Source organism: Chlorocebus sabaeus, chromosome 10 (genome assembly GCF_047675955.1).
Source record: "Chlorocebus sabaeus isolate Y175 chromosome 10, mChlSab1.0.hap1, whole genome shotgun sequence".
Taxonomy (NCBI): domain Eukaryota; kingdom Metazoa; phylum Chordata; class Mammalia; order Primates; family Cercopithecidae; genus Chlorocebus; species Chlorocebus sabaeus.
The window spans coordinates 30,685,115-30,709,703 of record NC_132913.1 but is presented as its reverse complement, the minus strand read 5'-3'; the positions used below and the strand labels follow the sequence as shown (position 1 = coordinate 30,709,703).

At 35.3% G+C, this 24,589-nt stretch overlaps 1 protein-coding gene across 1 annotated transcript in view; it reads right to left on the bottom strand.

Moving 5' to 3' along the window:
• Positions 1-24,589, bottom strand: part of ARHGAP15 (Rho GTPase activating protein 15) — a 631,557-nt gene that overhangs the window by 318,202 nt on the left and 288,766 nt on the right. Inside the window, exons 7-8 of the mRNA XM_007964884.3 lie at positions 3,722-3,820; positions 2,369-2,498 (exon numbers count right to left, since the gene is read on the bottom strand). Coding sequence (XP_007963075.1) covers positions 2,369-2,498; positions 3,722-3,820 — 229 coding nt within the window. The remainder of the gene's footprint in view (positions 1-2,368; positions 2,499-3,721; positions 3,821-24,589) is intronic.

The following is a 24,589-nucleotide window of genomic DNA, read 5'->3' as shown; positions in this document are numbered from 1 at the left end:
AGAGTCTCCCTCTATGGCCCAGGCCAGAGTGCAGTGGTACAATCTCAGCTCACTGTAACCTCCACTTCCTGGGTTCAAGCATTTCTCGTGCCTTAGCCTCCCAAGTAGCTGGGATTACAGGTGCCTGCCACCATGCCCTGCTAATTTTTGTATTTTTAGTAGAGACAGGGTTTCACCATGTTGACCAGGCTGGTCTCGAACTCCTGACCTCAGGCAATCCGCCCGCCTTGGCGTCCCAAAGTGCTGGGATTACAGGCATGAGCCACTACTCCTGGCCTCCCCTGTTTTTAAGCAGGATTGAGTTTAAGCTCAAAGTAGAAAAATAAATTGTCTTTTCCAATTAAAAATAAATAATAAAGATAAGTAGTGTTCTATCTGTAAGATTTTTTTTCAGCAGTATCTTAAAACTTTTAAAGTGACTATTACTCAACAGAGAATTTATTATCCTCAATGTTTCTCAAATACATTTTTGCAAACCTTTATTTTCTCCATATATATCTTTCTTCATGTTTTAGAAACATCTTAAGGTCTCCTCTGAACCACAAATTGTATCTAAGATTCCAGATCTGCTAGTCATTGCATCACATATTCTTTTATATGGACTACAAAATGTTTATATGATTAACACTAAATATATACTCCCAACTGAATCCCAATTCTGAAATCTTACCTTATGTCTCAAACCATGTGAAGCAAAAGAAGACAATGATCAGGAATGAAGAAAATATTCTTTAAATGAAATAACTCTAAACTGTACCATTATATGGAAAAGTCTTTTGAAATGGCATTAACTCTCCACAAATACACCATGCATTTTCTGGACATTAACACTGATACTCTTAAAATCCAACTTAGCATAACTGGCTAAGTAAATGTATCTAGCAGTTGTTGAAAATTATGGCATGGGTTTTTGCATAATGCCCTAATTTCGAAAGGGTGCTTCTACTCTTAAGTTCTCATGCAATTTCTAGGTTTGTAGACTTCAGTAACTCAACTCTGGAAAACATGTTGTCACATATAAATAGCTTCTCTCTTCCCTATCATATGTGTATGAGTGTGTGCATGTATGTGTATACCTATACATATATATCTTTCTTAGTGCACACATGTGTATATGTACATATGTACATATATGTATATATTATATATATTTTACATATATATATATTCCATTAGCAGCTCTTCTCAACTTACTGCATTCTCCTTAAATTCAAAGGTTTAGGATGTCAGTATATTGATCTTTGGTCAGAGGGAAATAGCAGGAAAAAAATGGTGATTCGCATAATTGGGGTCAGTCTGGTAGAAGATCTCCCCAAAATACTATAATTTTTAAGAGTTTGGGAAATAGGTTTTCTCTGGTTCCAAAGATGTCTACCTTTTCTGAGACAGAATCTTGCTGTGTCACCAGTCAGGCTGGAGTGCTGTGGTGTGATTTCAGCTCACAGCAACCTCTGCCTCCCTGGTTCAAATAATTCTCCTGCCTCAGCCTCCTGAGTAGCTAAGATTATAAGCACATGCCACCATGCCCAGCTAATTTTTGTAGTTTTAGTATAGATGGGGTTTCACCATGTTGACCAGGATGGTCTCGAGCTCCTGACCTCGTGATCCACCCACCTCAGCCTCCCAAAGTGCTGGGATTACAGGTGTGGGCTACCTTACCCAGCCAGATGTCTACCTTTTTTTTTTTCAGGAGGTTGAGACTCAAATCAACTCTGTGAGATATGTGTAACATATTTTAATAACCCTTTTCATTGAGGAAGAAGCAGTTTGGGGAATGGTTAAGAAAGATAGCCAAGATCACTATGTAAGTAGTGAGACCATTGTTCTTACTCTAAATTCAATTCTTTCAGAATATTAGAACTAGGTGTGACCTTGGAGAACATCTAATTCAATCTCACATTTTCTATCAGCCTCTCTGCAAGCATGTTTCTAAATGTTTCTGGTGGTCTGAAGGTGTGTTAAGTGGCATAGCCTGTTGACTTAAGTTAGACCACGCTGGTGGTCACTCATACCTTTTAATGTATGCAAATAAAATAGTCAGGATACCAGGGTTGGAGACGCTTGACATTTCCCACTCTCAATATCAATCACCAATCTGAACACCATGGCTATTACTCAGAGATTCAGAGGTTTGCTGTAAGCAGAGACCATGACCTTGGAACAATTATTTTCTCAAAAGGCATTATCAACAATGATGTGAGCAAAGTGCCCAGACTGCCCTCCAGTGCATGAATCCTTGGCCAGGAAATGGCTACGAATCTTCCATGAGTGTGATGAGTTTGGCTTAAATCTCATTTCAATGCATTTATATTTCATAAGCACTGCATTTAGACAAACTTAAAATGAGCAAGTCAAAGAAAATACTCACTTAAAGATTTTCTGTGCTCTGGTTTCTGTTCTTTTATATCACTGTCATAGTGACTTAGCAATTCAGTGCTGGAGGATCTTTGGATTTTGAATAATTCCAGGTTTCTTGATGGACAACTTGAATCCTTTGGCTGGAAACAGAAAAAAATTAGACTGAATAATTTTACTAGAAAGAAAGGATTCTCCATATTGTTTTGTGTTCTATTTTGGTGTTTATGAGGAAATTTGAAGTAAGGTAATTATTTGGGGATAGGTCTTCTTTGCTAGGCTCGATACTCTAATAATAGTTTGTATATGTGTATGGTACTTACTAAATGATAAGCACTATACATGCATTAGTCCAATCAGTCATTACAACAATTCTATAGAGTAGGTGGTATTATTTTTATCCTTATTTTCCTCATTAAGAAAATGAGGCCAAAATACATAAGTAATTTGCCTAAGGTCACACAGGTAGCAAATAATAGAAGTAGAATTCAAACTCTAGCAGTCTGGTCCCAGAGTCCATCCTCAGTGACAATAAACTCTGCGTGTATGAGTGTGTATGTATGTATGTGCACTCACACACATTCACACGCACACCCCTTTAAGGGGAATATAGTGATAACGGGAGAAACTACATTTGTTATTTTACTTGCTAAAGTGTTAGTCCTAAAATGATTTAATGAAAGCCTGCAATTAAGTATCAAGAAAATCACACAGAAAATCTTTTACTATCGTGTTGTATTCTGTATTAAGAATATTTCTTTCTCAAAATTTTGCAAATATTAGTGTCATAAAATTAAATGTTGTTCTAGACACTCAGCATGAAATGAGTGGTTTGAAATAAGTTCATTCTTACAAAACATACTCTAACTGTACATTTTAGGATAATTTCATGAAGTTCTAGGTATGTAATTTTCATGAGAAGAACAATCTAGCTTAGCTGGAAGAATAAAAATCAGTACAAAGGGTTATTATTTATTGGTATTATAACAGTGAGTCTTAAATATGTGGATATTTATTTTCAGGAATATGTACTACAGACTACATAAACTGAAAACAAAAAAAAAAATCAGTAGTTATTAAGTGCTTGCGTGCTTTTTACAGCCTCCAGTAAATGAATGTCCATGTTATTTCAGAAAAAAAGAAAGAATGCATTATATTTTTGAAAGAGAGAAATTAAATGACATTTAGTTCTACAAATCCTATCTGCTGAAAAGGTTTTTAGTGGATTCTATTTAAAGTAAAAGAACTTAATATCTCTCAGTCCATAGGATCTATTTAAATGAGTGTGTATGTTATATGCCTGAGCAGTAAGATTTAAATGACTACATTTTAATTAATAAAGGTAACAGCCAAAACAAATACATACCAATCTGTCAATTGCATTTTTGATAGCGTGGAACCAATCCAATATGATGAAGTCAATATCTGACTGTAGAAGGAACTCATTTCCTGATACTGTTGTGATCTGAAAAAAAAAAAAAAAAAGAAAAAGAAATAGGTAAAGAAACTATGTAAGATATATCTCTTACATGTAAAAATCCTTTTTTAAAAAACACAGTTTAATAAACTGAAATATTTTCTTGTATTCCAGTAATTGTCTTTCTGGGAACTGGGAGCATTTTGAACTGCTCTCTATAAACTGTTTTTCATGTCATAACAAATACATTATTGTTTTAATAATAGAACGATTAAGTCAGAGTAGGGCTAGAGCTGAATTACTCCAACTTAAGGAGAAATAAGCCAGGAAGTTCAGAGAACTGCAGACAGTACACACTTAAGTCAGAACCCGCAGAAAAATGCACCCGGGTGTGTCAGAATTCATTCTGCACGTTTGCTTCTTTCCTGTCTGTCTTTTTCAAATCTAATAGTATCTCTATATTTGATTTCCTTTTATGGAGAGCTCTAAAACAGATTATTTACCAAAAAGACTAATTACAGACTTCCAAAAGGTCATTCAGACGAATAACATTTGACTATTTCTACTTTCTTATCAGAGATCTATAGGAAAGTAATGAAGAAACCAATTTCCCCACAAAAGGAGTATATTAAAATAAAAGTTCATTTACATATTTGAACCTCTCTGGGAGAGTGTTTACCAAATGAACATCCAGGTTCCTGACTCTCAGCACTGCTAAGTAGTTGGCAATGTTTAGCATGTAACTGTCCATTTTTCATTACAGTAAATCTTTTTCTCCCCAGACTTGTGAGAAAAGGATATGACCCTATAGAAACAGGGCAATACTCCTAGTTTCACACGTAACGGGCTACTTAGAGAAAAAATTGATTAGAGTGGGTGTGGACACGCTTTTTGTATTTGGCCATCCATCTGAACTGTGAAGATTTTCCCTTTGTATTATTGACTTTTTCTTGCAACAGGAAGATGAACATTTCCCAACTACCGTCACACAGAGTTCAGAGGTTTAGAGGACTGACATTTCAAAATACTCAATCAGGAGCCAGCCACCTCTTCTCAGCCTTCCTTGCTCTAAACAGGAGGTGAACGCTGAAATGTGGCACAGGTTCAGAAAATCACAAATCATGCTTTAGGCCATCTCTATAATTCTGTCATTAAAGTGACAATTATTACCCCAAATAGCTCATTCTGAAGGTTTCAAGGATTCTTATGGCTACATTTGATGACAATGATTTTGGGGTTTTGAAAGAAATCTGTTACATATGTGCATATGTAACATGTGCAAATGTGTATTTGTCATTTGTTTTTAGGAAAACTCTATAGAGATTCAACATTAATCAGTACTGCAAAGTAACCATTCTTGATTGAGATGGGTTCCAATATCAAATGTTTTCTCTCTAACTATAAGGAGAACTGTTTAAAGTGTATGCAATTATAAGAAGTGAAAGATTGAAAAATAATAGAATTTAATTGCCCACACTAGAATTTGACAAATTACTGGGACCAATCATTTTCTCTCTTTTTAAAATGAAACTGCATATAAGAATAAGGATGGCTCAAAACAGTTTCCTGTTTTATGCATCCAGTAAAAGACAGCTAAGGTGATGTTTTCCTAATTATCTGAACACCATTGCAATGTTCTCTACTCAGATAAAGTTCCAAATATTTACTTTATAGAGTGTTGCCTAAGAAATAGTAATCTAAAAATGGAAGGTCATTTCTAACACAAGAAAACTAGTAATGTCCTAGACCTCTACCTTCATCCTAATCTGTAGTTAAATATTTTGATTATGAATGTATTTCTAACATCATAATTTGTTAACATACACAAAGACAAATGAATTAGCCAAAGCACAATGTACAATATTTCTCTGCCAGTATAAATAAACCATTATTAAAATTATAAAAAGAAACATTTTAAAAGTACGAGAAACAAACATAATTAGATTTACTATGTTATGAGGGTTTACGAAAGAGCCAACATAGTTCAGCTTTCAGTCTAGTAAATTCAAACAGTGATAAAATATAAGTACTTTAGCAGTACATTTGCATTTTTGGTGTATGCTATGCAATGCAAAGGGGATCTTATATTGCTAACACAACCAAAAGCAAAATGTATTTTAAAAGTTCCTTTGTCCAAATATATTACTGCATTAATCATACATAATCAGTGATTTATGAATTCATTTTGAGAAGTTAGATCAGAGAGCTATATGAATGCAATTCATTCAAAACATCCTATCAGAGAGATACAGTTCACATCCTTTCCTCTGTCTTCCCACTAATCTTTCGAGTTACCAGGCAGTCTGGAGAAGTCTGCTACTGCTCTCTACAGTTTAAATGCATCCACTTCTTAATTACAGTCAGTAATTGACTTTGTTCTGCTCTATTCCAGTCACTCACAGGAAAGTAGTTTCAAAATCTTTGACTGGTAAAGCCCATTTAATTCAGGTTCCTCAACCCACTTTTTTACTTTACCTCTTTAGGATTTCTGATAAATGGTTTGCTGAATCATATTTGCACTTTGAACAATCGAATTTCCAACACTCTTGGGGAAAAAATACATCAGTAAAGAATGTTAGCTTTGACTAAACCTTTTGATTGAACAACTTATGACAATCTAAAATGATGTATAACAGACATAAAGGCTTTGATATTAAGCCGTGCTAATGTACTCTTTCTATATGTTTTGCCTCCATGACAGATGCTGGGGTGAGGGGATGAAGGAAGAACTTACGGAAAACATAACAGGTTTAGATAAGTGCTGCTGGTCTCCATCTTGCTTAGAAACCTACTTTAGGTAAATGTTTCTTGAAATCTCCTCATCACCACCATGTTGTATTTTGAAGGAATATATCAGGGCACCAAAGTAACCTTAATGAAGTGTGCCAGTGTCAACAATAAATATCTTTAAGTATCCATCTGGGGAAATTTGTCTTGAACTTTTTCATACTAAATAAGGGTCCATCTGAATTCTTGCTGGTAAGAAATATATGCCCAGGAAATTACTGAAGCGTGTCCACTGAGCAACATGCAGAGTGGGCACATTCCTTAAGGTTTTTGGGGATTAATTCAACAATAGTTTTCATGCGGGCTTAGAATAGTCTGTGTCCTTGTTACGGTTCCTCTGAATGTGGAGGCAGGTGGATGCAAGTCCAGACTTCACTGATGAAGAGCGAAGAAATTTGTGTTTTAGATTTTAATTAAATGGAGTTTTGTTATGCTAATTTAAAACATCTTAAAAGAGTTTTAAGAAGTAGCGTTTATGTTGATTTAAATATTGTTCTTTTAAATATTGTCAATTAAATAACACTCTCATCAATATTCATTCTGGCAGTAAGATTTTATGCTATTAGATTTTAATTTAAATGAGAAATTAATGTGTAGAATGGCATTTATACAAATTTCCATACTTTTGTTTACTAGAATATAAACAAAACCTTTTTTAGAATTCTTTTTTCTGACTATAAGAATAATACTTTATTGTGTAGAATTTGGGAAAAATAAAGATAACAAAGAATCAAAATTATGCATAGCTACACAAAGTAAACATTGTAGGTATTTTAGTTATTGCCAATCTTTTATAAGTAATAACCAAACAGAAATAATGATCAATGTTATAGATACATCTCATCAGCAAAATATATTTGATGGAAAAATATTATCAGTTTCTTTTCCAAATGACTTCAGATGCACATGTGGAGATTACCAAAGATGTAAGAGATAATGAGTGACATGGTACTTCCCTCTGTTTGAGAGCCCCACCCTTCCGATTGCAGAATAAATCCCACAAATAATTTCATGTACAGAAGAATAGAGAGGACACGTTCATGACAGAACATCCTATTAATCATTAACAATGACTGATTAAGCATCCATTAAGTACAAGGCACATTGCTAGAAGCTAGGGAGACACAGCCCCCACCCTCAAGAACTCACAATCTGTTTGGATAAAGAAGACATATGCATATACAGATAAATAACAATAGAAAGTGGCTCCTCCTGAGTCCCAATGTGAGTGGCACACACAATGCTTATCAAGATTTCAGAGGTATGAGTAGTTACTGCAGGCACATTTACATCATGAAAGTATGCATAAAGTGGTGGTCATGATATGTTATTCTTTAAACGTTGATTGTATCAGAACTTCAGTATATTAAGGATATGAATACCACCACTTGGTATGCAAAGTGATATCAGCTTTAATGATCTCAAAGCACGTAATAAACATTCTCCAAATGCAGCTTTCCTCCACTATCATAAAGTAATTTTGCAAATGAAGAAAATGAAGCAAATGAGGAAAATGAGAATGCCATTCTATCAAATTGGCATCATTTTAAATGATAGAATTAAGAGATTACAAAGATCTTGATTTCTAGTTCACTAGTTCTCAGCAAACAGTTGTATACAGTCAAGGACTGTGTGTTTGAACAGGAAAAGGGCCATGATAATTTGGTTTCAGTTATGAAATTTGGAATAGCAACTTTAGACAAAGTTGCTTCTTTCCTTGCAGTTAGACTAAAGATAGCCCGATTTTAAAAGATCATGCAAAATCCTAACTCTGTTTTTTCTTTCCAAAAACAAGCACTCTCTTGCTATGAAAAAATATATCTAAGACTGAATTGGGTTATCTAAAACTCCTTCAAATCCTAGAAAAGACTAAAGCAATCCTACACTTGAAGCTTTCACATTTTGATTAGAACCTAAGGAGGGATTATTCCATCTTAACGAAACTGAAATGGTATGTAGGAAAAGTATAATAAAATATGCCCAATATCCAAAGAGCCCTAAAACATGTTAAATAGTATGGCTACAGTGGTTCTAGAAATACATAAATAAGAGGAATGGAATTTAATTTCTATTATGTTTAGAGATACTTTGGATTTCATGATATAATTTTTATATTTGAATTAAATTAAGTAAAAATAAAAAGTTATATCAACATACACTGAGTTTATTTGAAGTGAATATGAATTATTTTTGTGATAATTTTGTCCATATCTGTATTCAATACTCCCAGCAGAAAATATACATGATAGGGAGATATCGAGACCTAAAATTGAAGTAATAATGCTTTAAAAACCCACACAGATTCACATTTTTTTCATCTTGCATCATTCAACATATAGCTGATCAAATGAAGGTGGTCATGGTTATACTAATAGCTAATTACTTGGTCTCAAAGGTGTTTATGACCACCAAAGAAATTACACTATCAGACTAAATGTCTGTCTCAAATTACAGTCTAGTTTGAGTAATTCCTAACATTTTTCTTAACATGTTGAGCAAAGTTAAAATAAAACGAAGGGTAAAATATCAGTTAGATGTAAAAGGTCTTCAATTTGCCTTTCCAAAAATGTTACTTGTTAAAGCATTTTGTGAGAAAGTATCTGCCTTGTGTTCCCAATGTTGCTAGATGTTAAGTAAATATACGCTGATTACAAAAAAAAAAAAAAGTTGCTTTGGCAACTCTCTTATTAAAATGCATTTGTAATCCCCATCTGTCATGAAAGTTTTGAAAAGTTTGTTTACTTTGGATAGCAGCCTTATCCAGGGTTACCCTAGCAAACAATGATAGCAGTCTTCAAAAGTTGTATGAGGAACAAGCCACTAGGGATCCATTTTTGTTTTAATTGGCAAACACAAACACTTTTCTGGTCTGTCAAGAAGATCAAGCTAATATGCATGGAGGGTGTTATATTCTCAGCTTTGGGGAGCAGTAAAGCTCCCTTTATTTAAGTAATTTAAATGATAGACTGCAAAAACTTTGCAAGTCAGAAAAATGTTTTATACTTTCTTAGGGAATATTTGTTTTAAGCAACGGAAAATGTTCTACATATCTAAAGATGTTGAACCTTATGTTATAATTACTCTGTTTCTTCTAACTCCGTGAAATGTTCCTAAATCCACATGCTACTAAATAAGCCAGGCCACCAATGGATCCAGCATTTCCACAACTCCCCCTATGTTAACAAATGTGTGTTCATTAGTTTCCAGATGTTTATTGGATATGTTTTAAATGTGTTTGGGGTTGATTGATTTGCATGTACATTTATTGGAACCCTCAGTGGTGTCATCATATCAAAATAACCTGCCCATGTAAGCAATTTCTTATTTAATGGAAAGTAAACAAATGTCGGGTTACATACACGACAGACCTCCAGTGCATTCCAAAATCTAAGGTTTAAGGCCAACTTTTCAAGAAACAATGCTTTTTAAGTGAAATTGAGCTGTATTCTGACACCTAAATAATTTGGTCCATGCATTTGTACAACAGAGATTTGTTCTGCATAATAAAATTGGCCCTGTAGTGCACATTCACACCCCATATTACTTACCCACTCTACCTTTCTGTTTATTAACAAATATCTAAACCCAAAATTCATTTCAAACAAACATGCACAAAAACCCCCTAATGTTCAGTCTTTTATTTGTGTTAAAATATTTTAAGTACTGAGAAACAGTCTTCTCAATATTCATGAAAGAATACTATCCAAGTAATTAGTAGATAGTTTAGCAGTTTCCACAGTTTTGCAGCAGCTATACCAAAACTTTTGCCTGTGGTGCTCATATGAAAAACGACTCAAAAAGAGACTAATTGAAGCTGTTGGTGTGTAAAGATACCAACTTAGACTTTTATTGCTCTTAATTTTTAAACTCGGGGGTTGTACTTGTCTGTAGATAAATGAATCATCCTGGGACTTGTCACCACCAGTCACTCCCTGCCAACCACAGAGCATCTTCTTGCCTGAGCTATATTCACTGTGTTCAATTACTCACTTAGTCACAGTCACATGACACTTGGGAATCTGCTATCCCTATCGTTTTCAAATTGGAATTATTTTTATTATTACTGTCCTTATGTAGGTAATGCTCAATTTTAAAAGTTTTAATAAATTCAAAGGTGTAATATAAACACATAATTTCCCTTTCTTCAAGATATACTGACTTCTTATCTCCGTGTACATACCTTTTTGACCCATGAGAAAACATCATGTATGTTTACAGTTTAATGAAAATATCATGTATACTATTATGAAAATTTTTTATGTATCTTACTATTTACACTACCATCATCTCTTATGAGAATTTAGTTATAATATCCTTTGCTTTCCTGTCTCATCCATGGTTTTCCTTCAAATCCGTACTATATACTGCAGCCAAAGTGATCCCTCTGAAACTTGGATATGATCATCCCATTCTTCTGCTTGATATCATTCTGAGGCTCCCCACAGCTGTTGCAGTACAGTGCAAACTCTTTAATTGGGCCTGCCAGCCCCTGTGTGCTCTGGCACTGACCCACTCTGCAGTTCCTCTGCTCCACATTTTCTTCCACATTTCTACAATCCAGCCATACTGATTTTTTTTGGTTCCCCAGCTGTCCCATACTAATTCTCATTTCTTCCCTTAGAGCAGGTTGTTCTTGCTGCCTAGACACCTTTGACATCCTCTGTCATACCATTCAAATCATTTGAGATGTCACCTTTTCAGTAAAGGCTTCTTTGAAATAGGTATTCCCCCAAGTGTGCTCATAACATCCTGCTTCTCGTTTATCTTAGCACAAATTGGTCTATGTTGCAATGCCTTGTTGGTCTTTCTGTTCCCCCAACTATGCTATAATAATCCTGAGGCCAATGACAATTGTCTATATGCATAACTGAACAACAGACACATAAGGAACACTAAGAAAATAATAGACAAATCTTATCTACTTTATTCATTTTGGTGAATGCATTATATTACATTGTTTGATATGCCATAATATATTTAACTCATTCTCTATTGTCATAAAAATTTGAAGGTTACAATACAACTGCATTCTTTCAGGTAATATAAGTAATGTAATACTGATGTCTACTGAAAACACCACATGAGAGTAGAGTAGGCAAACTATTTTGAAGGTTGATAATGGCAGTCTGAAGGCTGTATTTTCCCAGCAGTCAGCAAGTCCTAGACCTCACACAATAGGATTAAACTTGGAAGGACTGGGAAGCACAAGAGTCATATTTCAATGCATATCCCTAAAACAGAATGTTCTTGATTATATTCCAAAGCCACCCAAGTATTTTACAGGGATCATCTATACTAGATCATCCAAGACTCTCACCCTATATATAGGCTTTTGTAATTGGGAGTTGATAGTATGGGAACTGGAACATAAGTTCAAAATTTTAAAGAGCTAATACTTAGGTTAATGGGTCAAGTCTTTAGAGCACCTCAGTGATACAAAGATGCTCACTGTTGTCCATCAGCATTGTAGCCATTAATTTTACAAGAACATTGTTAATATTAATAAATAAGCAAACTGTGGTAGGAGGTAGCAGTAGTTATGTTGTTAATAATTTTATTTAGAAGTATTACCTAACTTTATGATACAGTGACTTAAGCAGAAGTAGGTATTGTTGCCACTAGTCTCTTATTAATAAGTACTGAGAGTGCACAACGAGAATAAAAGATGTTATAGTATGTATCTTTATGCTATTGTAACGTATTTGGCCATGATTATGAGTGTTTATAAAACATTTAAGAATTGTTCCATGTCTACTTACATTAATGAGAACACCTGTTAGTTTTAGTGCTGTACAGACTTATTTGCATTAGATTCAGGTTTTCACATACTGTATCTCACTTTTTGAAACAATTAGATGCTTATAGAGAAATATAGCTAAGTGAAAAACAGCAGCTTGAATGCCTTCCGGCTCAAGACAATTCAACTCCAGGTTTCAGGGAAAAACAAAAATCTGCTCAATTACAATATTGCCACTTAGAAGTGAATGTAGGTGTATTTCATAATTTTACATTCAGAGAACAGAAGATACATATGAAAATCTGTGCTTTAATCTTCAAGTTAAATTATAGCCAAATGAGGCAGTTTCTAGACAAGGATGCCAACAAATAAGGAATGGCAATGCCACCACAACATAGGTTCTCTGTGATCTTGGGGGCTTGCTACCCAAAGTTGGTCTCTTTATTGATTTCCAGAAGTTGGATGACTTAAGCTAGTCTTCTGACTAAGTGAGGAAATCTGCAGATGCTTGCCCACCTTGTGTCGTTTCCAACACTTTGCCAAAGAGACCTTTCTATGTGATGACAGAGCTGAAAGGATCAAAGCAGCTGAGGACTCTCTCTGAGTCCGTCATTTTTGGGCTACGGTTTGCAGCATAGCCAGAGCATACCAACCTAGGAAATGCACCACAGTTCCCTTACAGAAGCCCAGACCCCTCTGACATCCTCTCTTATATCATTCAAATCATTTGAGATGTCACCTTTTCAGTAAAGGCTTCTTTGAGTCTGTCTTATTCATTACTCACAACTTCTGTAGGTGTCACTCTATTGACACATTTGTCTGCTACTTCTCTTAGGATGCTAAAACTTCCAGAATTTAAATATTTTCAGTTATTGAAAAACGGAACACTTGAGCAAATCTATGGATTCACAGCCTCTATTATCATCATTATACTTAAAAGGTGCAATATTTACATAAAAATAACTCAGGTGGTGATATAGTCCGAAGATAAATGAGTATTTGTGATGTGATCAGAAGAAGTGGGATTTATAACTATTTTCTCAGACATAAACAGTGCATCTCTGTACTATACTAGTAAACACAGATTAGCCCAGGCACACATGAACTATTCCCACATGATTCCTGATACTCTGTCCTGGAAAATAACAGAACTGGGAATGACCCTTGCAGAGTGTGTGACTCACAAGAAGAATGTTATCTATTTCATTCTCTGCTGTCAAGTTATATAATTTGGGTAGAGGAACAAATATTAGGTAGCGATTTGGAAATTAACCAGTGAATTCTTTTTTATAGAATCCAAACTGCATAATTCAAGAAGTAAATGTAATACTACAAAGCTTACTTCTGGTGTCTCATAATTTTGAAATTGTGTTTAACCAAGAGCTTGACAATCTAGATTTTGCTCTCCATGAAAGAGCATGATCATTCATTAGGAATGATAGACTAGCTATCTACGTAATTAGGATGTTCATGAATGAGTAGTAATGTTTCTTTTTCCAAGAATGATAAGCTTAAATAAATTGAGAGTGTTGAAAATTTTCTTCTGAGTATGTGGAAAGATTGTAATTCTGCTGTTTGGAGAAAATTCCTGTTTACTCAAAAGGGTTATCTTTAAACCAAACATGAAAAAGCATCTGACATTTCTAAAACTACAGTTAGTGGTTTACAATATCTATAGTATATATGTACATATAATATGTTCATATATTATATATGTCACTATATATGATATATATCAGTATATCACATATAGTGCTATATATCATGATATAGTGATATATATCATATATGTACATATGTACTATAAAGTTATATATAATACATAACATAGTACATATGTATATATAATATGTTCTATTTCTATATATATAGAAAGAGAACACAACAGAAAAATAGAGAATTCAATGGTATTTTTTTAAAAATAAACCACCTGTGACTCTATAATAGACAATGACATCTGTCATTAGGTAGGCCACCCACCTAATAAGGAGACATCTGGAATGACACATCACTCCATGCCAAATGTGTGCAAAAATACCTTAACACTCCTTACTCCCCAAAGCAAAATGACATGTGTACTGAAATATTACCACTTAAAGATGCTAGACTTAAAAAAAAACATATTGGTAGCACTATCAGTAGGATGACTATATAATTTAGTGTTGAAACGATGATAATTCTGAAGACAAAAGGCACTGTTAATAATCACACCAGAACAATAGGTATAAAATAGGACGAGGCCTATTTTGTGTCTCTGGGACATATGGATCATCAGCCAACATACACAACATTGGGAGTCATTTAATAACTATTTAGGTGCCTAGTGAATACCTGCTACTGGTCCAATTCTAAGAACTGTGAGGTATACAAAAAAGTTAGCAGTGACCCTTCCTCTTAAGAAGCTTCTAATCTAGTGTGAAAAAAGACCAGCATGGGAAAACAATTAGAAACAACAATTACATAATGATTCAAGATGGGACACATAATGGTTTTTAATGAAAGAAACCAAACTTTCCTTGAGGGTATAATAGAGGACTCAGGGAAGAATGTTGGAGAAGGATTTCAAAGGATGGATGAGATTTAGTAGAAGAAAAGGCAGGGTAAGAGGACAACACAGGTGAAGCTTATACAACAGGAAAAGCTTATACAAAGATTCTGAGGAAGGAAAGTATATAGCATCTCTAAAGGACACGAAGAAGCTGTTCCTGCACCCTCTTTGTGGAATCTTCTCCCTTCACTCATCCCTTAAATGGAGGTATTACCAAACATTTTCCTGTAAGACACAATTCTTCTCCCTTATAGACACAATCCAGAATTATATTACCATTTCTCATATTTTAAAATAAAAAAAAATTAGAGTTGCAAAAGTGAAGGATCCCTAATGTATATCTCTAGTTCAATTCAAAACAATATCATTTCTGATCTATTACAATTCGGACCAATGTGACTTCTGGTCTGACCTCCTTACTGCCAGATGGTATAGTTACAATCTGTTCTTTACATCCACTCATGAGTAAACTCCTAAGTTGACTGACATCAACTTTGTCCTTGGAGATCTTTGTAAGTCTAATTCTCACATTCACTAGGACCAGACCTGGGGGATAGGGCCTAGTATTCTGTCTGTTTACAGAGCTTCACAAGTGATTTGAAAATTATGCTGTATTGGAGTCTGCTGCTCTAGACCCTAGAAAGATGATCTACCTAAATCCGTATCTGTCACATGCCACTTGAAAGTCACTGAATGGATCCCTTCTATCCTCAGGATAAAACCTAAATTCTTTAATGTATGTTGCCAAACACTTCATAATTTATCTCTCTGTCTCTAACCTTTTCAATTCCTCTACTTATTAACTGTATAACTTTGAACAATTTAAAATTTTTGTGTTTCTATATTCTCACTTACAACCTGAGAAAAACACTAATACCTACACTTCATAGGACCATTATAAGGGCTATATAAAATACAATCCAGAAGAAGAACTTAATACCTGGCACATAATTAGCACTTAAAATCATTATGTTATTACTTGATTTGATTTACTGACTGATTCATTGATTGTCTCCTGGATTTTGCAAACTCCACCTCTTTATTCAGGAAACTACTCAAACATTGCCTATTCAGGAAAGTCCTTTATAACATCTAGAGGTTAAAAAAAAAAAAAAAAAAAGAGGTATCCCTCCAGTAGTTTGTACTAACTTCATAATGGTGTGCATCTCACTATTGTACACATCTAGTATCTTGACCTTTCCACACACTAAGCTCCCTGACCACAAAACCACACGTCCCTGCACTCAGCCAAGTACCTGGAGTAGCACCAGCTCTCAATAAAGGGGTATAGAATGAATGATAGCTCAATTGGCTTAGGTTAATACTAAAAGGTTTTGGTATCCACATAATGAAAGGCCTTGAAATGTAGAAAACAGATTTTATTTGGTATACCAGTAAGGAGGCAAGCAGTGATTAGTCACTAAGAACGTGTATTAGCAGAGCTATTCCACAGTGTCACAGTGGGGAACACATCCTCTTAAAGCTGGCTCTATTTTGCAACTTCCATAACTGTCAACATGCCACTGCTTTCTAAGGTTGTACCAATGCATCTATCTGAAAAGATGATACACGATTTTGATAAGAAGAATGCCTCTTCCATGGGCCCCTGAGTTTTCTCCAGCTCTTTCTGGTTCCTGATCTTTTCCTCCTCTTTTAACAACTCAACAGCTGCTTCTTTGCTTTCAATGTTAGATGCCCCACTTTTGAGATGTTTGGTATTTAAATTAAGACCTTTGCCACATCCCAAAGTGACTTGACGTGGTCTCAGGCCCTGAGAGTTGAGAATGCACCCTGTCTTAGATATTCTATCTTTGCCAAAGCTCATTTCTGTTGCTGCATCTTCTTCTTGCTTCTGGCTTGTGGTTCCCTATTCTGGTGGTTTATCACATGTACTAGACCCTCTCGGCTGGTAGTGTCCTTTTGCCAGACCCCCTTTAAGGAACTGGGGCTCTGCGGAGCATCTCCCTGATCCTCACAGCACCTCACTGAGTTCTTTAAATTCACCTTCCATCTGCCTCACCCATCTGAATTGTTACACATGTAATCAAGAAATAATCCATACTCGCGTTCAAGGCACCATCGTTATAAGAATATCTGAAAATGAGTCATGTCAGTGTATTCAGCAATCATCCAATGGTCTTTAAAATATCCTTGTTATTTCTGGTTGGAACTCACACCCTAACAGCCTGGACTGAATTTTGTTATCTTACTTTTTGGGTTCTGTATTCTGTCCAGAAGACACACTTCCTTCCAATATTATCAGCTCAAACTTTTCCATAGTAGTTGTCCCAACTATAGTTTTTTGCCTGCTCCATCAAGATGGTTCTATTGCCATTAACTTGTTTTTTTTGTGATCTCAAGAAATAATACCAATCCATGAGTAAATGATATCTAAAGATCATCAATACAGTAAGTTGCTCCCTCAATTTCTCAGGCTTACTATCAACTATTGTGCCACTTATCATTCTCTAGTATCTTGGGGAGTAGGACTTTAAGGAGAACATTTTTCCATCATGAGAGCCAGTATTGGGTTTGTAACCTGCTACCCTTGAGGCTCACAGCATTGGATTCATATTTCACTGAGTTTCATCCACAACATTTTCTTTAAAAGTTTGTGGCTTAATTAGATGAGATTTATATGCAGCTTGTTAATTTACCTGAATGCAGATGGAGGAGGCACTAAGGGAAGAATGTATTCCAAATTTAAAGAAGCCACTCTCCTAGAGGTATAATCTGGTAATGGCTTTCAAACATGTTTGTTCATGAAACATGGTAAGAAGTAATCATTGCCAATCAGTACCTCTCTTTCTTGCTCTCTCTCCCCGCTTTCTCTTTCTCTCAGATACACACACACACACTCTCTCTCTCTCTTTCTGTCATCTAGGTATCTTTCTACACATCAATTCATTTATCTATTATTCAATGTATAATAATGAAAAACACACATATAGACACACCATGTGCATATATGTTCATATATATATACACACATATATCATATAATTGAAACAAAAGTTGTATTAAATAATACCTCCCTTTACTTTATGTGATGTAATCTGATATTTTCTATCCTGGTTTTTTCTTTAATTTATTTCATTTAAAAACGCTGGTCCCAATTCACTAAGTTGATTCTGTGACCCACTAAAGGATCTTGAATGCAATTTGAAAAACTCTGGCCTAGGGAGTAATGAAGATGTGATCTTCATACCCTGTTCCTTGACACGTTCTCTTTCTCTCTTTTCCTCCCTCCTTCTCTCCCAGTCCCTTTGTCTCTCCTTCCCTTCCCCTTCTTTTCTCTTCCCACCCTGCACCCTCCCTACCTCCCTGTTTATAAGATGCTTCAAAATACCTTCATATATAATGTAACAGTTGGATATTTAAACCAAGAAAAACTTCCAGAATATTTGTCACATTTGTGACTATTAGGCCTGGGTGATCAATAACCATGTGTGGGTGATTCTGCACTAAGTCATTTCCTGCCATTTGAAAGTAGAATTAACATGTGGTTCTTTGGAATTTGGCTTAGACCCTAGGTTTTCTAAATATACCTTAAAGCAAGAGTTCCTTTATAAAAGAAGAAACAAAGATGGGGCAATGTGCTGTTTGGAATACATTTTAGATACCTCACCATGATCTGGAGAGGGAAAAACCAAAGAAGTTAAAAGCCTGGCAAACTATCAGAGACAGAGATGGCAGCTATTTGTTTTCAAGTCCCTTGTATTGAAACAATGAATGCACTCCACGTTGCATCCTGCAGCACCATGATACAAGGTCTGGGAGTAGTTACTAGCATGTGTCTGTGTGATGGGAGCGAAAGCTAAACATTTTAATAGTGTTATGGCCTCTCCTTCTCAAGTTCCCATTAATGCAAATATAGCACATGTGGTTTAAGTCCCAAGAGCCTTGTAGGACACAAATCACAGATGTGGAATAAACATTATCAGAGAATAAGACTCCGTGGTCTTCTTGCTATCAACACATGCCCTTATGCTCCCATGACATCAGGCAGATACCTGATAGGATATCTTAAGCAAAATCACAAAAAGTCAGGGTCATCAAAGGGCCCAGGATGGCAAGATTCTAAGCGGACTCCAAAGACTTCTTGGTAAATTATGGCAGAGGCTTCAGCTACATCAAGGCTTTCAGAGAACACTCACACTATGATAATTAAATATAGTAAAAATTACTCATCCTTCCTGCACCAAAATTACCAGAGACTTATGCTATGTGAGGAGTAGAGTGTTCTTGTAATGTAACCCAGACGATGTGATGGCACAAGGCCTGTAAAACAGAGCTGGTGTACTTCAGATACACAATACAATTTCCCCAGCTATCTCAATTCTTCTGGGCTGCCTTCAAGACTACAATTCAAGGTGCTTGCTGCTCTAAGATTGCTCTCTTTTCTTTTTCCATCTTCTGTTCATCCCTTTCTTTCCCCATGTCATTCTTTCCCAAAATTTTCAGGCTCAAAAAAAAAATGAGTACATTGAGTCTCGTCCAACTAGCTCATTATCACTGCTGTATTCTAAAACTCACTACATTTGAGAAACTTGGGTAAACTCCTGTGTATTGGTGAACTGCATTTCCCCACACGCCCATAATTGAGACTTCAGTATCCATATCCTGACCTGACCCTAAAACTTATATTGGCAGTACTGTCAATTGCCATGTAGTGTGATTCCAGGAGCCTTAAGAGCCTCTTAGGATGACAAACTAATTCCCTAAACCTGCTGTCTAAGGTCTGGAATTTTAATTAAGTTATTCCTTTAGATGAAGGTTTTAAAACAATTTAATGAAAGGATGGTATTTTTCTATACATTTTGTTCAGATACTGGTATGTTACTTTTCTTAGGAAAATATATTAAAGCAAACTATTTCTGAATATAAATGCACACTTGAAGACTTTTAAAATATGCAAAGCCAGAAATGTATAAAAATTAAAAACACTTCTCATCATAGTACTCAAAATATCCCTCTTAATATTTAATGTATTTTCCTTCAGACTCTTTAATACATATGTTTATATATGTGTGTGTGTGTGTGTGTGTGTATGGTCATATATAGGTCACACATATGTCAAATTAAATATACAATATGTATTTTATTTTTTTAAACATTATATCATGAAGGCTTTTCCATGGCATTATTCTTTGAACGCATCTGTTTGATGGCTTCCTAATATTTTGTTAAAGATATTTACTATAATAAATTGAAGTGTCTTCCTATTTTTCCTTGATTTAGTTGTTTCCACATTTTGTTATGATAAATAAACCCACGCGGCATAGGCATGACTTTTTGTTAAGATTTCTGATTTGTTTTTCTTAGAAGAGATTGTTAGAAATAGAATTACTAGGTCAAATAAATGAATTTTGAAAGACTGCTGAAATGCATTACTAATCATTTTCTAGAAAGTTTGTCCCAAGTTGTATTATCTCACCAAAATTGAAAGCAGAAGCCCATTTCAATTCATATTTTCTTGGAAGCAACACAGTATTACATGCTTTGCAAATTGTATAAGAAAGCTCATTTTTTCTTAGGTTTGCATTTCTTTTATAATTAGGCATTTGTTTTTTGTTATTATTTCTTACTAATGTGTTTAAAGTTTTAGTACTTTAAGTACTTTCTGTACACATTTTTAAGTTTTAGTATCTTTAAGATTATAAAGCAGTTTTAAGGAAGTTAATTAAACTTTGGTGCCAATTACTACATAAATTTTCCCCAATTTATTTTGAATGGCACTTTTAATAAAATTATTGTCATTTCTTGGTAGTCAAAAGAGCTTGATTCCAAGCCTGCTGTGAATACCACAATTCGCACATGTTGAGTCCCACCATTGGCCCAAAGCAAACCTTCCATACAAGAAGTCAGCCCTCAATATCAGGGTTTCATATTCTGTGAATACTGCGCTTTCCCTCTGCACTCTTCGTTGCAGATGTGGAAACATTAGATACAGAGAGATCCCTTTATTTATTGGGGAAAAAAACTCTCTCATATTAATGGGCCCCTGCAATTCAAACCCACATTGTTCAAGGGTCAACTGCATTTATATATAAATGTGTTATTTTTCATTTTTCCATTGTAAGCTTTAGGTATTTCTCCTTTGTAATTTTTCCAATTTATATTTTAAATCTTAGAAATCATTTGAAGGACTCTAAATCTTTTATGTGAAATTTAAATATTTATTCTCTTCCCCCAGAATATTCTATTGGGAATTTGATAAGATTGTATATTAATTCTGTATTAATTTGGGACAAAAAAAATTAGAAATAGTAAGACCTCTGCCTCAGAAAAGATAGTATGTCTCACTATTGCAAGGTTTTGTTTATATCTCTAAGTAAATTTTCACAGTTTTATTTGTATATTTACACTTAACCTTAGGTATTTGAAATGGAATTTTGATAGAGGCCTGGAGAAGAACTTGAAGACAACAGGTATCTCAGCAAAAGAGAAACTACAACTCCATGAGAGGAAAGGCTCAGCACAAGTAGATGGGGAGAATTTTTCTATCACATCTTTTACCATGGGGCTGTCCTGATGACTCCAACGAGGCCACTATCCCTTTCTCCTGTTCCTGTTGTCAGACCTGTAGCACGTGTTTATCACAGGACGGAGTCTCTGCAATTGACTCTAAGCTAACAGGTGCCACTGGGGTACTAATCCAAAGCCATGCAAATTTTCTGACAATAAAAAATAGTATTATTGTACCCAAAATATACTATTTCTATTGGTTTGAGTTTCTTGTTCTACAGATGATGGCAAGTAAACCCCTACCCCATCAGCAGTTGCAGAAACTTTCATCCAATTGTGGATCCAGGTTTTTACTTTTATCTAAAAATTGGTTTCTCAAGTTACTATCAACTCTTCATAAACAACCTTTTTAGTAGTCATGTAATATTACATCGTTTGGATATATCATATGGCATTCTCAATTTTGAGTATGGCTTAAATTTCTTTTATATCTTTATAATGTCTAACAAAATGAAAGCCTGTAACTTTGAGTGCAAAAGCAGAACATAAAAGTAGCAGAATAGCAAGAGACAGTATCGCTCAAGTTGAAACATATGGGCTTGGCAGATACCACTTAGGTCACATCTGTGCCCGTCATTCACAAGCTCAGTCCTGCACAAGTCATTTCACTACCTGGTGCTTCTGTCTCACCTGTAGAGATTAAAGAGTAGCTACTGCATAAAAATGTGGCAATAATCAAACGTAATCCATGAAAATCCTGTGGCAAAGTACCTGGTAAAGAGTATCTAATTATCCATATTAAGTACACACAAGTAAAGAACAAGGTGTATCTGTAACCACCCCTCTCATTTTCCCTCCCCCAAATGCTCTGCTCCTAGTGTGTTTGGTGAAAGAAGAGAAACACTTCAAATGAATGGCAGGAGAAAGAAGAAAGTATGTGTAACCATTTACACCTATGCATAAGCATGTGTGGTATGCCTCCATAATCCACAGGTGTGATCATTAGGCACAAATAAATTACAAAATGCAATTAGAAAATGTGACAAGTAATGAGCATATTATTGTAGGCTGCAGCAATTAAATCCTGTGTAGAAAGGATAAAGAGACCTGAACTGAAGACCCCCGAGACCCAGGTTGAATCTTTCCGCTTACTCAGGCACTACACTCTCCGATATCTCTTCGACCAACTTTTTCAAAGAAGTTGTCACCGCAATGGCAACTTCCAAGAAGCAAAAAAGGAAAGAAGCACCTTAACCACAGAGACTTCACAGAATCTCTATTAGAGTGAAAATGCCTCCCAGAATCCCTGAAAAGGGAATTGGTAGTCCTGACCCCTGTCCCAAGAGGGGTTAGAGGTGAGAGAGTATGCTGAGAGAAATCTGTTGCCTGATCCTAAGCTTCTGGTGAAGTGGTGGTGGTGGGAAGTGGGGTATGGGGTGGAAGAAGTGGCAGGCAGGGAAGCAAGGACAGAGTCAGGGTCTATACCTAGGACTAAGACAGTCTGTAAATGGCTTGTGTTACTGTGTTTGTGTTACTGTGCCTGTGAGAACAATTACAGATGCACTAAAAAAGCTCCAACCTGAGGTCAGAACCAAGAGAGACTGGAGAAAGAAGGGACCTCAGAGTTAAAACAAAAGAAAGGGCTTACCAACTTTGGCAGTGGGAGCAGCTTGATACCAGCTAGAAAACAAACCATAGCAAATTCACAACAATAACAAAATCCAGGCAACTGATTTGTAGTCTTTTATCCCTTACCACCTTCCCACCCTTTCCCCTTGAATCCCCAAAGTCCATTGTGTCATTCTTATGTCTTTGCATCCTCATAGTTTAGCTCCAACTTATGAGTGAGAACACACAATGTCTGGTTTTCCATTCCTGAGTTACCTCACTTGGAATAATAGTCTCCAGTCTCAACCAGGCTGCTACGAATGCCATATGGCTTGGTAGTATTTCACTGTATATATACACACATATATATACACCAAAGTTTCTTATATCCACTCATGAATTAATGGGCATTTGGGTTGGTTCTACATTTTTGCAGTTACAAATTGTGCTGCTATAAGTTTGCCTTTCACTTAGACATCATCTTAAATAAGAATGCCTTTCACCAGCATTCTTCTAAAACAGAATATGATTAATCTTTTTACTTTTTAATATTTATCAATATGATGGGTGAGAATGGTGTCCCAATTTAGGCTGCAATTCCCTGACTCTTAGTAAAGTTAAACATTTTTTTCTATAAGCTGATTGAAAAATTTAATTATTTGTCTTTAAATTTTTTTAGTTATCTATTGGCATATTTCTTATGCATTTCAAGGTGCTGTCTTATATTTTCCCTCCTTGCAAATGTATTTTTTATCTTCCAATCCTTTATGTTCCTTGTAGTATCTTTAGTCAGAAAGAGGTTTTAAATTTTATGATTTTAAAATTTGTTTACATAAGTCATTTTTTTCCTGTGATAATCTATTTCTGTTGTGGTCTACTATTCTCTAAAATCAGGTGTTAATTTTTATCAATTTTGTCCTAAACAATGAATGAGATGATCACTTGATTTTTCTTCTTTATTGTGTCTTAGGATACACCAAAACAAATTTCATCCTGTTAGAGATACTTGCATTCTGAATGTAAGTATTTCACTTGGTCAACAAGATTTGATTGCTAATATTGTATTTTGAAATCCTACCATCATCATGATCAGCCTGCAGTTAGTTTCTTTTTGGGGGCTATCATTGATTTTGTTTTCTGGTTATTCCAGTCTCATAAATAAATTGGGATGTTTTCCATATTTCTTTTTCTTGAGACAGAGTCTTGCTCTGTTGCACGGGCTGGAGTGCTGTGGCATGATCTTGGCTCACTGCAACCTCTTCCTCCCAGGTTCAAGCGATTCTGTCTCAGCCTCTCAAGTGACTGGGATTATAGGCATGCACCATCACTCACGGCTAATTTTTGTATTTTTAGTAGAGACAGAGTTTTACCATGTTAGCCAAACTGGTCTCGAACTCCTGACCTCAAGTGATCCATCTGTCTTGACCACCCTAAGTGCTGGGATTATAGACGTGAGCCACCATGCCTGGCCTGTTTTCCATATTTCTATGTGTAAGACCTTATGTAACATGGAGAGTGGTCTTTGAAGGTTTGGTGATATGCATCTATAAAAAATGTTCCTGATGCTCTTTCAGGTATAGATCTTTTATTATTTTTAAATTTTTTTCTATTGAGAAAATTTCAATTTGTTAAGTTAATTTTCTAGGCTTAAATTTTCCTAAAAATTCAC